Below are 13,717 nucleotides of genomic sequence, written 5' to 3'. Positions count from 1 at the left end.
AGACTCTGCCCACTGCTGGCCACATCTACTACAACTGGCTTTTGTCACTAATGTCATTGGAGCCAGCTACACAGGAGAAGTGTGCATTAATGCCTCTTCTCAACATTAGTTTTCGGTAAGCACCAACACAGCACTTCAATTTGGAATGTACTGACAAAGTAATTGCAAAGCAGGGAGGCTGAGCTCACAGATGTGGACAACGGTGGATGTCTGCCAAAGAACAATCTGTGCGTAAAGTGCTATAGGAGGTCACAGGTTTTGATAGTAATGTTTTTTCATCTCTGCTTCCCTTCAAGGCTAATGTACAAGACACATTATTGTACCCAATTTCATCCCGATTGTATTGAACATTCTGTGTAATCCAACCTGTCAGAATCTGATTTTATTCAATTCTAATGACCAGAACCAAACAGTGTTAAATTAAACTCTATACAACCAAGATGTGACATGTGGGATGTGTTGTAATTGTCAACAGGTGTGTAATCAGATCTGACATAAGATTGATATCATGTACACGGAGCTTTAATGGGTTGTGTATATTGTACTAAATACTGTCATTCAGAACATATTTAGCGTTCCCGTACTGCAAGTAATGCCTGTTTCCTGCTGAGTACATTATTTCCAAGCAAAACTGATGCAAAATCTTTTGTGAATCATGTTGATTTTGGTCATGAGTAACCTACATCCAAATGTTAATTTTACTTGCAAATAATGTAAAGTAAGGGAATTGGTCAAGACAACCGGTAAGTGATTAAACCATTTGTAATATTCTAAATTATTTGCTGAAAACCTTCCTCCCCTATCTTTTCTAATTTCTATTCTTAAAATCAAATAAACAATTGTCAAACGATATTCTATACCCAAGTTTCTACTAAACAGATGCAGTATCTATTACTAGTGAAAAAAGGTTCACCGTATTCAGTGTAATCATTTATAATTTCTCTCAACAGGAAGAGAAATCTCCTAGAACAGCACCATGAAACAAAAAACTGTATTGAGCCTCACAAGCTGTACACATGCATACTCCTTTGTTTTGTTTTGGGGGATTGTGAATAATGTAATCAATATTATCTGAGCTACAGATGTTTACTTTAACGTTAAGTATTTGGCAAACATGTGATTTTGTAGTAATTACTTTGTCCTCCTCATGAATAAGCATTAAGTTCAATTAAGAAAAATGTTGTGTTTTCCATTATTTCTAGAAGTTATGTTAATACCATAGTAGTAACTAAAGTGGTTTAAATTCTGTTTAAGTTTTGTACTCAGCCATTTATGAACTATGGTTTCAAAGTTTCTATTTAAACATTACTCTACGTGTCTACTTGAGCCGTATGTTACATTACATGTTCTAGGTATCTTTGAATGAACAGACGTAGAGTCATAAAAAAAAGTACTTAGGTAGTATCTGGTGATGGCGCTAGGACCTCGGGAAGTTGAGAAGAATGTAAATTACATAGCTTTATCAGTTATTGTTTTCTTGTCGTGCTTTAATTTTACCTTAAAAAGTAATATATAATACAAGTAATTAGTGAAATATGATAGCTAAAGAAGGAGTTGTTGTATTAATGGTAATTTTGGCTCATTAAACTGGTACTATCCAAATGCTACCAGCTAGGAATTTGTTATGGATTATAAACCAACTAACAAAGGAAGCGGCTTTATTAACTGTAAACATATACAGGGTACTTTTTTACTTAAAGGACTTACGAGCCCAAACTGTCTAAAAACGCAAAGTACCTGTAAGCTGTTTAAATGCACGGAGGACGCCGTCCGCGCCCTCCGTGCAGTTCCGCCGGGTCCCCTTCCTGAGATCGCCCCCCGCGCCGACCCCCCAGGCCGGGTTGGGCTCTCGTGCCGCTCTCAATATGGCCGCTTCCATTGGCCGCGGCTGCGCAGTCCGCCTGGCCGCGAGTGCGGCTGCGCAGCTCTACGGCCAACCCCTCTGATCCACGCTACAGTGCGTGGTTCGGGGGGTTGGCCGTAGTGCTGCGCAGCCGCACTCGCGGCCAGGCGGACTGCGCAGCCGCGGCCAATGGAAGCGGCCATATTGAGAGCGGCACGAGAGCCCAACCCGGCCTGGGGGGTCGGCGCGGGGGGCGATCTCAGGAAGGGGACCCGGCGGAACTGCACGGAGGGCGCGGACGGCGTCCTCCGTGCATTTAAACAGCTTACAGGTACTTTGCTTTTTTAGACATTTTGGGCTCGTAAGTCCTTTAAGATTTGTTAGTTACAATGGTATGCTTAATGTTATTTAGTGATACCCATATTACCAAGTTAAGCCATCACAATATTCTATCGATGAGACTAATGCAAAGATTAAACTCGCTTCTTAGCTTATAATCATTAGTGGCATGTGTGCCCCTGATAAACAAATGCTATACATCGACTTTCCGGTGGTCTCTTACCTCCCAAATCCTATCGTGGGGCCCCAGAAAGCTATGCATGGTTTTGCATGGCTAATGGTCGTAGTTCTGCCTCCATGCGCGTCTATCAGCGCTTATCTCCGCCTCTCCTCTGCCCCTCTTTGTCTTCCTTTGCTGAGCGGGGCAGTGGAGCGAGGTCGATGCGGTGTTGATAGACACGCTGAGAGGCAGTGCTGCCTCTGTAGGCCTTCCTCAACAGCAGCAAAATCTGCGACCAAGTTGATCGTGAAAATTGAAAGGAGAGGGGGGGGGGGGGGAATTTTTGGGTGTGGAATCACTTGGTTGGGTTTTGGCCAGTAAGGCACACCCTTTTTTGGACGCGGGAAAGTTGCTTTCGAGCAGGTGCACACATGCCCCTGCTGAATATAAGATCGGAAGCGACATGTATCCTCGCATCAGTGTCCCTTTAACTTATGTCATAGGCACAACTGACACAATAGTAGAAAAGGTGACAAATCTTTAACTATGTTTCTAGTCTTTAACACAACACTGATTTCTTAAAGGGATAGCTTTGGGGTGGTGAAAGAGTAGAAATTTCCCCGGGACTTCTAATGGTCCCCCGCAGGCATTCTGTGCACGTGCTGGCACTCACCGATGCTCCTGCCCCGCCTCACTTCTGGAGTTTTAGACTTTAAAGTCTGCGTTGCCGTGTCCTTGTTTTCCATTATGTCATCAGGAGCGCATGGCGCAAGTACAGACCATAATGGGACTGCGCTGGATGCTCCTGGTGACATCAGATGGAGTGAGGATACGACCAAGCTTTTGCTATTGTTTTCAGACCCAAACTCTGAAATCCCAGAAGTGAACCGGAGGCGGGGCCAGAGCATTGGTGAGTTTCGGCGCGTGCACCGGACGTCTGTGGGGGATCATTAGAAGCCCTGGGTAACTGCAACTCATTTTCCAACAACCCCGCTACAGTATGCCATTAAATTTCCACCTTGCAAACCTCACCAATTAGGATATCATTGCGTGTCTGTTAATGTTTTGTGGTCTAACAGTGTTGGATGCTTTGAAATAGTAATGTTAATTACACCAGTGAGCAAATGTTTGCATCAACCAAGTGAACCTGGCAAATCTGGCTTTGCAAATTTGGCCTACTGGCTAACCACGAGACATTGCTCATGCAAATATGCATTTGCTAACGCTTGCCTAAATATGCAGGGTCAAAAAGCAAAACCCGCAAAACGCCCTGCGGGAATTAGTTCATGCTTCATAGCACTATCCAGGGGCGCCACCAGGAGGCTTCCCAATGCCCTCATACAAACAGGGGGGCCGGGGGGGGTCCCAGGCACTGGGACCCCCCCGGCCCCCCTGTTTGTATGGGGGCATTGGGAAGCCTCCTGGTGGCGCCCCTGGATAGTGCTATGAAGCATGAACTAATTCCCGCAGGGCGTTTTGCGGGTTTTGCTTTTTGACCCTGCATATTTAGGCAAGCGTTAGCAAATGCATATTTGCATGAGCAATGTCTCGTGGTTAGCCAGTAGGCCAAATTTGCAAAGCCAGATTTGCCAGGTTCACTTGGTTGATGCAAACATTTGCTCACTGGTGTAATTAACATTGCTTTGAAATAGTGCAAATATTAATGCGTATGTACACGGTAAGATTTAACATTTGCTTCTTGACCATTTTTAACATTCCTTTACTACCTATTCTTGCTAAAGTGCTTAAAGAGATTAATAAATAATCCCCGAAAAAATTGTGTCAACTCCTTTTGTCCAATATTGTCTTGTTGAAAACGACAGCAAATAAATTAACAAAGATAATTGCCATCTTAACCGTTACAAACTTTTAACAGAGGTTTATGAAGTTTATCACTGAAAACCTAAACCTCGGAAAGAGATACATTACCACTGTCTTCTGGCGCTTTTTCTCCAGAGTGATTAGAGTTGTCATGCAGAAATGGTTGTTTCGAAAGAAAGAGTAATTTCTGCTCTCTGTACAATTTTGTCAAAATACAATATTCCCTTTGAATATCATTAGCAATCTCTGTTGCTTGCCGAATTCCAACCAAGTTTTGGACTGCCTCACGCAAGTAATTAGTAATTTCCTGAATGTTGATGCAGTTGTTACTAAAATTGTGATTGAACACCTCAAGATGGCTTATAACAGCATCCAATCGTTGCATATGTTCCTGTCTCTGCTTTTCTTGTGCTTCATGAATGCGATCAGCTTGTTCTCTGTCGAACATGTACTGCTCTCTGTCCATGTTCCTTGTCCGACACGTTGTTCGATTGTTTCTTGATAAATTAACAGGTAGAGATTGATTTGTTGTAACGTTATTCCTCCCTGACCTTGCTCCTTGAGGTGCTGAGTGATTGTCACGTACAGTTTGCTCAGGTGTTACTGTTTCATTGCGTGTCCCTTCATTTGGTGCTTCATGCACATCAATATTCACCAAGGTTACTTGGACAGAATCTACCTCGGCAACCTCAGTAATATCCGCTCCAAATTCTGTATCACTGTGATCACTAAATAACATCATAGTTTCTCTATTGTCTTGTTGTTGAGATTGTGGTTCCACAATAGCTGCAATAGTAAAAGTTGTGGGTACGTTACAAGCTACTTCAAGACATCTTTACCTTAAAGGCAACAATTTCTGGATCATTTCAAAAACATATGTGGTTACTACACTGATAAGCAAACATGGAGCTCACAAATTGTAAAGTTAAAGAAAACCAGAGATGAAGCACACTGTTGTCTTTTACCTTGTAAATCAGTGGGTATATGGCAGTTACTACCTACTATAATCTTTGATTCATTGTTTTCTCTGTAATCTGACTGTTTTCACCGGTGATAAGAATCCCTGACTGAGCACTCAGTGTAGCTTTGCTACGGAAAGATTATAGTGGAGTCCATCGTTTCATGTGTTTTTTAAAGCCCAATCCTGCCGCCTTTAAGCTCTGCTATAATGACTCAGCTACAAAAATTCAAAGCCAAAAAGAATGCTCAGCCTTGGATTCCTATCACAGTTGATAATAGACACCGTTAACAGTGAGGATGAAACATAGTGCATTGTGAAGCTGGCCATACACTAGGCCGATTCCCTGCCGACCAACAGCTGTCACATTGTTCCCGCTGCACGCTGATTATCAATCTATTTATTCCAATACCGCCGATCGGTGAGTGCCTAAAGTTACCGTTGATCGCCCGCTGGCAGGGAGTGTGTCGCTAGCGGTGTTTGATTGCCCTACGGCCGACGCAATACAACGGCAGTACATTACCTGCTCCGCCAATGGCAGTGCCCCCAGTCAACGCTGCTCCGTTTCCGCTTTAATCTGGTCTCGCGGTCCGGCATGCTTAACTTACTTGTGCCCGGCAGGAATGAAAAAGATTAGTGGGCACTGCAATCTTTCAACTTCCGGCTGGTGAGGAGGATGTGAAGCATGCCAGACCTGGAGACCAGACCAGAGCGTAGACGGAACAGCGATGTCCGGGGGCATTGGCGCCGACGGAGCAGGTAAAGTTTGCGGGGTTGGGATGAAAGGCGGAAGCACCACCACTACAGATTGAGAAGGGTTTCAAGCTGAAATTGGTTCACAATCTATCAACAGTAAAGGTAGCCATACGTTCCCTCTCTGATCACATTTAATCATAAAGGGATATATCTGTTAGACGAATCTCATGGCAAATCTACCAGTGTATGGCTACCGTAAGTGTGTTCTGTAGTGTTCCTACTGATATATATGATAAAATACACCAGTGTGCTTCGTATCTGGTTCACCTTTAAAGTTTGTAAAGGAATGTTCAAGACTAAATAAATGTGTTATCGAAATTGTGAATATTTTTCAAATTTTACCATGTAATGCGCATTTAATTTTAATAGTTACTAGTGGAATGATAATTATGAAATGAGCCATGACAAAGGTGACCTTGTGAGTACCATTGTGGAAGCAATGTCATGCAAATCATTTTTCAATTAAATTAGTCATCTAAGAGTGTAAACTTATAGCAATTTTTAGTGTTACAAAGATGGTAGCGGTGGTATAGTACTATTCCATTTTCCATACACATTATGAAATAAGGAAAAAAAAAACGCTTTTTAGTACCTCAACTTTCATCATATTAAATAAACGAATAAAAACACATTATGTAATAACACAAAACAGTGTAGAAGAAAACAAAGGTGAATTTGGATTTAGATTTACATAGCGGTTAATAATTAACTGAATGTATTAAGAAAAAGTATGTTAAAAAAAAATGAAAACAACCAACCACCACTTGTATGTTGCTTCTTCAAGCACCTGAGTCTCGACCGCACAGCTCCTGCATCTCCCTGCGTTTATTGTTGAAGAAGCTAAGCTTGTTACATTGACTTCCAGGTCTACTTCTGTGACCTTCATTGCGTATTTGGGGTGGATTACGTGGTGAAGGGACGTAATGGATTCAGTACTGTGCATGAATACTGTGCCTGCCCATTACACCACAGATGATGGCACTTACACCACATGACCTGGTAGCCAACCTGATAAAGTTTACTTAATGGCAGCTGGACGCAAGGAGGTAGAGGAGCTGCTACGAGGGCACAGACCGACTAAAAGTAGAAGGAAGAAGCCCCATGTAAGTGCCGTTTTTTGAAGTAACTGTGTGAATAATCAATTTCAGAAATAATTTCAGACAGAAATATTTAAGGTTGGGGTGATGTTTGGAGGCTGTTGCATAAAAAGAAGCATCAACTAATAAGAACCTATCCAGCAGCATTGTTTACAAAAGCAGTATGCATTTTGACTGTATCCATTTGGTTATTTACTCTTCCTATGACACACACTCCACTGTCGTAGGCTCATGCCAAAGCCATTCAAACATTGTAATCGGCTGACTATGGAATGTTCGTTACGGAAGTAAATCAAGAAATAATAAGTAGGAATGTTTGTATAAGTAACAAATAATTTCTAAACCTACCTTACTACTAGGGATGGGACGAATCCACAATTTTTTCGAATCAGAATCCGAATCTGAAAAGGTTCTCGAATATCTCGAACCTTTCAAATCCCGAAACTAACGAATCCTGCACATAAGAATTGTGCGATCCGTGGTATAGTTGCCCGCAGTATAGGTAGCGAGGTAAAGGTGCCTTCAGTATAGCTAGCTAGGTATGGGTGCCTTCAATATTGGTAGCTTTCAGTATAGGTAGCAGGGTATATGGGCCTTTAGTATAGGTAGCAGGGTATATAGGCCTTCAGTATAGGTAGCAGGGTATATGGGCCTTCAGTATAGGTAGCAGGGTATATGGGCCTTCAGTATAGGTAGCAGGGTATATGGGCCTTCAGTATAGGTAGCAGGGTATATGGGCCTTCAGTATAGGTAGCAGGGTATATGGGCCTTCAGTATAGGTAACAGGGTATATAGAGGCCTTAATTATAGGTAGGTATGTAGGTAGGTAGGTATAGGGGCCTTTAGGTAGGTAGGTAGGTAGGTATAGGGGCCTTTAGGTAGGTATAGGGGCCTTTAGGTAGGTAGGTAGGTACATATAGGGGGCCTTTAGGTAGGTATAGGGGCCTGTAGGTAGGTAGGGATAGTGGTAGGTAGGTACGTATCCTTTAGGTAGGTATAGGGGCCTGTAGGTAGGTAGGTATAGTGGCGGGTAGGTAGGTACGTATAGGGGGCCTTTAGGTAGGTATAGAGGTCGGTATAGAGGGAGGTATAGAGGTAGGTAGGTGTAGGTGTCGCTCCCCCCCGTGCCTCCGTCTGCTCACCCCCACGGCCTCCTCCGTGCCTGCATAAGTATCAACTCACCTGTCCAGTGGAGCGCAGAGCGGCAGACCTCCTCGGTACTTCTCGGTTCCCTCTAGTGGCTGGACCGGCTTTTACTGATGACGTCATTGTAAAAGCCATCACTAGAGGGAACCAGGAAGTGAGCGAGAGGTCTGCCGCTCTGCGCTCCACTGGACAGGTGAGTTGATACAATGTATGCGGGCGGGCGGAGGAGACGCGGAGGGGGGGGCTCGGAGGAGGACGTGGACGAGTGCGAGCGACGGATGCGCGGCGATGCAGCGTCGGGATTCGGCGGATTCGCAAAGTGGAAAATGGCGTCGGGATTCGAATCCACGAATCTCGAATATTTCCAAATATTCGAGGGATTCGTGGATTCGCCAGATTCGTCATCCCATCCCTACTTACTACCTTGTACATACAAGCAAAGAAGTATGTGTTCAATGAAATAAATGGGGTCGTGCCTGTGTACTTAGATGAGTACCATGTCGATGTACCGTCATGCTTTAAATAAAGATCGCGATATGGACTCCAGCAATAAGTACTGCTTTGTTGACAGGGGGGAGTGGGGGGTTCATATTAACATTAGGGTTAATGGTTTTAAAACAATATTATGTGAATATATGTACATTACACACTTACTCTCTGAATCGCGATCAGCATCAAATGCTTCGTCAATACCAGTTATTGAATCCGGGTCAATCATGGGTTTTAAAAGGTTTTCATATTCTCGAAAGTAAATTTTTCTTCCGAGACCCCCCGTTTTTTTACTGCAAAAAATGCAAAAATATTTGAATGTAATGAAATCTGGGGAAAATGTAAGCTAATACTTGGTTCTACTTTTTTACTAACCTTTCTGTTATTTCCTCAGACATTTTCTTTCTGACGTCACCTTTTATGTCTTGAAAGCGTTTTTTAATATTTTCAAGATCTCGTGGAGTACTACTGACACTGTTTACAGCTTGCAGAATCTCATTCCACTTCTTACTTCGCCATATGGTGTCAGTGTGTGACAGATCCTTTCCAACCAAACGGTCATACACTTCAAGAATGTGTTCCATCAGGACAAGATTTTCGTCAAAAGTGAACCGTGCCTTTCTTTTTCTCTGTGTTGTTTGGGTTTGACTTTTTTTCTTCGCCGGTCTTGATGTATCTTCCTCCATGGCACTCTCTTGGTCGGTACTGTCTTCAGAACGTTGCCTTTTTTTCTTTGTATTTGCTTTCTGTGTCTTCTTATTTGTACTATCGCCTCCATACCTTTTTTGTTCGAACTCCTCCGTTCCATACCATTCCGCCAAGGGTGTATTGTTCCGACTACATTTCTAAAGAAAATTAAATAAATAGTACAGATTATACTTTTGCTTGGAAATTTTTATATTACCACTGTACATTAATTTTCCTTTTTTGGTTTTTGTCCTGAAAACAAGTAATACTGATGGTAACCACACAAATCTAAATTTATAAACACTACTACTTTTTGCTTTTTTAATGAGCACTGACCAGGTAACAAGATTTGCATTTGTCACAGAACACATTTGCAATGTGATCTGTCAGTTTATGGCTATTGGAATTGATGTGGGGTTGATATTGTTTTACTTCTCATGAAGATTAGTTGTAGTATAGAAGCAATTTTTGACTACACAGCCTGACCTTTAACTTTTTCTTCAATAGAACAATTTTGTGTGTTTCAAGTAACATTACAGTACAGTGCGGAACTATAAATGTGCTACTACAAAAATAATATAGAATTTCACTTTTTTTTCCCTTGTATAGCACCCTTTTCTGATAGTTTACTTGCGAAAAATAAAACATATATGTTTTTTTTTAGGCACCGGGTGTACAATTGTAAGTTACATCTGCTGCACACATTTGGACGAACGATCACGTGTTCTTGCTACCATATATACTAGAGTATATGCCGGGATTTTAGGACCAAAATTTTTTTTAAAAAAGTGGTGGTCTCGGCTTACACCGGGGTTAATACCTCTTGAGTGAGTGACATGTGTGTGTGCTGAGTGCTCCCGTGGTCATGGCATGAAGTAAGCGTCAACATAAGTGTCTCCGAGTGCTTGGAATCTGTGTTCTCATTGTGACTACAAAGTATATGAGCGCAGCTTGAAACTTAAACCCCCCCCCAGGCACACTCCCACGCACCAGTACAGAGCTAGATGTGATGCCTTTGAAAATGAAAAGTAGTGCACAACAATGATAGCATTCATTAACCTGTCCACGGCGATGATAATAATATGGCTACAATGTATCTGATAGAGATGGGAAGTTCGGATCTTTTCAATGATCCGGGTTCGGATCTTTTCAATGATCCGGATGATTCGAATCGGATCATTGAAGAGATCCGGATCTTTGATCCGAATCTCGGATCATTTTACTACAGGAAGCATTCGGGGGTGAAATGAACAGCAGGACAGGTCTGTGGTCAGGAGAAGGGGAGGGAGTGGACACAAGGGGAGAAGATGGACAGAGGGCAGGGAGTGGACAGAGAAGGGAGGAGGGACGAGCAGAGAGCAGAAATGTTTGCACGTAATACCCACATGCTGAAGTCATATGCTTTACATATATTTCACCTATATGTTCATCTGTACACTTTAAAAGAAAAGGTCGCACAGTGAAAGAAAGCATTCCCAGAAGATAAGTGCAGCTGTTTAGTGCCGAGTGCAGGAGGATTATATTGCCTTTCAATCACACTGTCTGCAAAGTTACTGAGCTGTGCTAAGCCAAAAGCTTCCAATGTGATCACTGTGCAGCACTACGGAACAGCCAGCCTATAATGAGCAGCACGTTATAGCCAGTATGTGTGCTCTACACATATCTGGCAGTGGCACCCATGTCCCCTCCCTCTCATCTACCTGTCTCCCTGCAAGGCTGCCTCCCATCCAACAGAGCGATCCCTGCTTCCAGGACCCCGCTGCCCGCTGAGAGGGGCGTGTCACTTCTGGCCCCGCCTCTTTTGCGATCCGAATCGTTCATTTTGATGATTCGAATGATCGACTCATAAAATAGATTCGGATCAAAGATCCGAATCGTTCATGATCCGGACAACACTAGTATCTGAGTGGCGTTTGCATCTTCTGCTCCCCCCCCCGATTCTCTCTCCCACTTGTCTGAGCATAGCGTTTAGAGTTGATTACCTATGAAGAGTAATGCTCAGCTTTCTCCCTCACCGGTCCACATTGCCGCTGCTCGGAATCTCATCTTTACGGCGCCTTTAATTAGACACGACGTCATAGAGATGAGACTCCAACAGGCGGCATGAACCGGTGAGGGAACGCTGTGCATTACTCTTCTTAGGGAACCAAATCACAACGCTGCGCTCGGACAAGGGAGGGATGGAGAGACTTGGGGGGCAGGGGGGGGGAGGCGGGTTGAAGAGAAGATGAAAGCAACACTCAGATACGTAGCCACATCATTATCATCGCCGTGGGCAAGAGAATGATTGAGGTCAATGCTCTTCACTACTTCCCTTTTCCAAAGGCAACACATCTCGCTCTGTACTTGTGCGGGGGGAGCCGGCTGGGGGGGGGGGGGGGGGGAGTTGTAAGCTGCGCTCTAATTAAAGTTGTACTATGGTAAGCAAATGTGTTGTTGTAAAATTGATTTTATGGACGCCAATTGAAGTCACGCGCTTTCTATGGAGTCAAGAATATTGAACAACATATTAGAAGACGCCAGTAGAAGACTACACTCCCATTACTATTACCATTCAAAACTTATGTTTTCAATGTTTGAGTAATCTAAGCTACCCTTGTACAAGTGCTCAATGTACACCACATTTTTAAAAACAAGTTCTAAATCTCCACCAAGTTTACAATTAACATATTTTCAATATATTTACCCTAGCATTGTCATCTTTTTCACATTCATAATCATCAGAATTATCCACTCTGTTAGTGCTCTTGTGGCTGTTGTGTTTTCTTTTTTTTTCCACACGTTGACCGTCTGCGTAAGATGAATAATGCAATGATGAAGATTGTGAAGCCTAAAATTAAATGTTTCGACAATTAATCGATCACCCAAAAACAAAAAAATTAAGTAAGGCAGTTGTAATGTCATAACAACACGCAAGTTTACAGTAACTAACCCTTGAGCTGTTCTCCCTTTCATTTTCGATACGATTTGATTTATCAACTCTACTACTGCTCCTCCTGCTGTCTGAAGCATGATTTTTTTTGGCATGTTTATCGTCACTACGTGATGACGAATATGAGGTAGATGCTTGAGAACCCTGTGTAGAATCTCGGTGTAAGATAAGTTTGTCATACAATTAATGTAGTGTTATACACTGATAACCGCTACATATCTTACCTTGGAAGTAATTGAAGGGTGATTTGCTCGTTGCATTGATTTCACTTGCTTATCCGAAGTACTATGTTGTTGATATCCCTGAAAAGAGAGTAAAAATTTCCTTGCATTTTCCGTCGTTTGCACCAAGCCTAATGAATTTTTGGTCACTAATTATATTGGTATTATTTCACAGTAACACCGACTGCATTCACAATTATAAAAAAAGAAACACCTCAACATTACATTTGCACGTTATTGTGGCCCTACACAAAATTATTATCTAACAACTTCCTTTTGCAGGTGACGGAGCATAATCACAGCACCATTAATCTATTTTAACTTTCCATTTAACCAATGAAATACAGACATGCTTCTTCTCTTGTAGTTGTATTGTCACCTAATTTTTTTTTCAATAAATTTGAACAATTTGCCAGGAAGTATTTGGTATGTAATGATATGCTCACGTTTTGGAGTCTATTTTTAATGTGATAAAAAAAAATTTTGACAATACATTTTTACATCTATTTTTTAAATTGTACCACTTAACTTACAGAGACACTTAAGCGAGACTAAATCTCGATTTAGCTCTCATATATAGCAGGGGTACGTGTGTCCCTGCTAAAACGCCGCTATCACGTGGCTAAACGGGGGTCCCTTCACCCCCAACCCCCCCCCCCTCCCCCTGCAAAAGTTATTTGGAAAGTTGGTCGTAGAAATTGTCGTAGAAATTGCCTCAACCAGGAAGCGCTCCCCCGCTTCCTGGTTGGGAGTGGTGTTTGGGGGGCAGGGATCCCCCGTTAAGTCGCGGGATAGCGGCGTTTTAGCAGGGGCACACGTGCATGCCCCTGCTACAAATGAGGTCTGAAGCGAGATCTATTCTTGTTTCAGACTCTCTTTAAATGCCTTCTGTTATAATTACAATGCAAATCGATAAATACTTTCATCTTTTTAACAAAAAATTTTTTATGATCCATGCACAAAGGTATTGATGTATTTGTTAAATCACAGCTCTACATTTAAAATGAACACGTTGGTTCACTTACATGGGGCTTCACCAAGCCCCCAGCAACTCTCCTGCCCTGTACTACTCCAGTCCAAGCCTTCATTCCATCCCGTACCTAGACTTCTACCTCCAGGTCAGTACAACCCTGCAAAGCTGATGTTTTCCTCACATACCCCCTCTCAAATAGCGGATAACAAGAAGGAAAAAAGCATGTGGCCATAGTCCAACAGGCCCAAAAACAAATCTGTCCAAATCAAAAGTAGAATGAGTTTGGAGAACGGAG

General features: G+C 42.6%; 1 protein-coding gene across 1 annotated transcript; it reads right to left on the bottom strand.

The window, feature by feature from the left end:
* Window positions 1-4,141: 4,141 nt before the first annotated feature.
* On the bottom strand, window positions 4,142-9,140 carry LOC137535592 (uncharacterized). Its single transcript, XM_068257442.1, has 3 exons — window positions 8,985-9,140; window positions 8,775-8,902; window positions 4,142-4,949 (listed from the first exon to the last, which is right to left on the bottom strand). The coding sequence occupies exons 1-3, from the start codon at window positions 9,005-9,007 to the stop codon at window positions 4,246-4,248; spliced, it is 855 nt and encodes a 284-aa protein (XP_068113543.1). The 5' UTR covers window positions 9,008-9,140; the 3' UTR covers window positions 4,142-4,245.
* Between the last annotated feature and the right edge of the window lie 4,577 nt (window positions 9,141-13,717).

This window comes from Hyperolius riggenbachi, chromosome 10, assembly GCF_040937935.1.
Source record: "Hyperolius riggenbachi isolate aHypRig1 chromosome 10, aHypRig1.pri, whole genome shotgun sequence".
Taxonomy (NCBI): domain Eukaryota; kingdom Metazoa; phylum Chordata; class Amphibia; order Anura; family Hyperoliidae; genus Hyperolius; species Hyperolius riggenbachi.
Note: the sequence above shows the minus strand (reverse complement) of the source record. Positions and strands in the feature narration are given on the sequence as shown.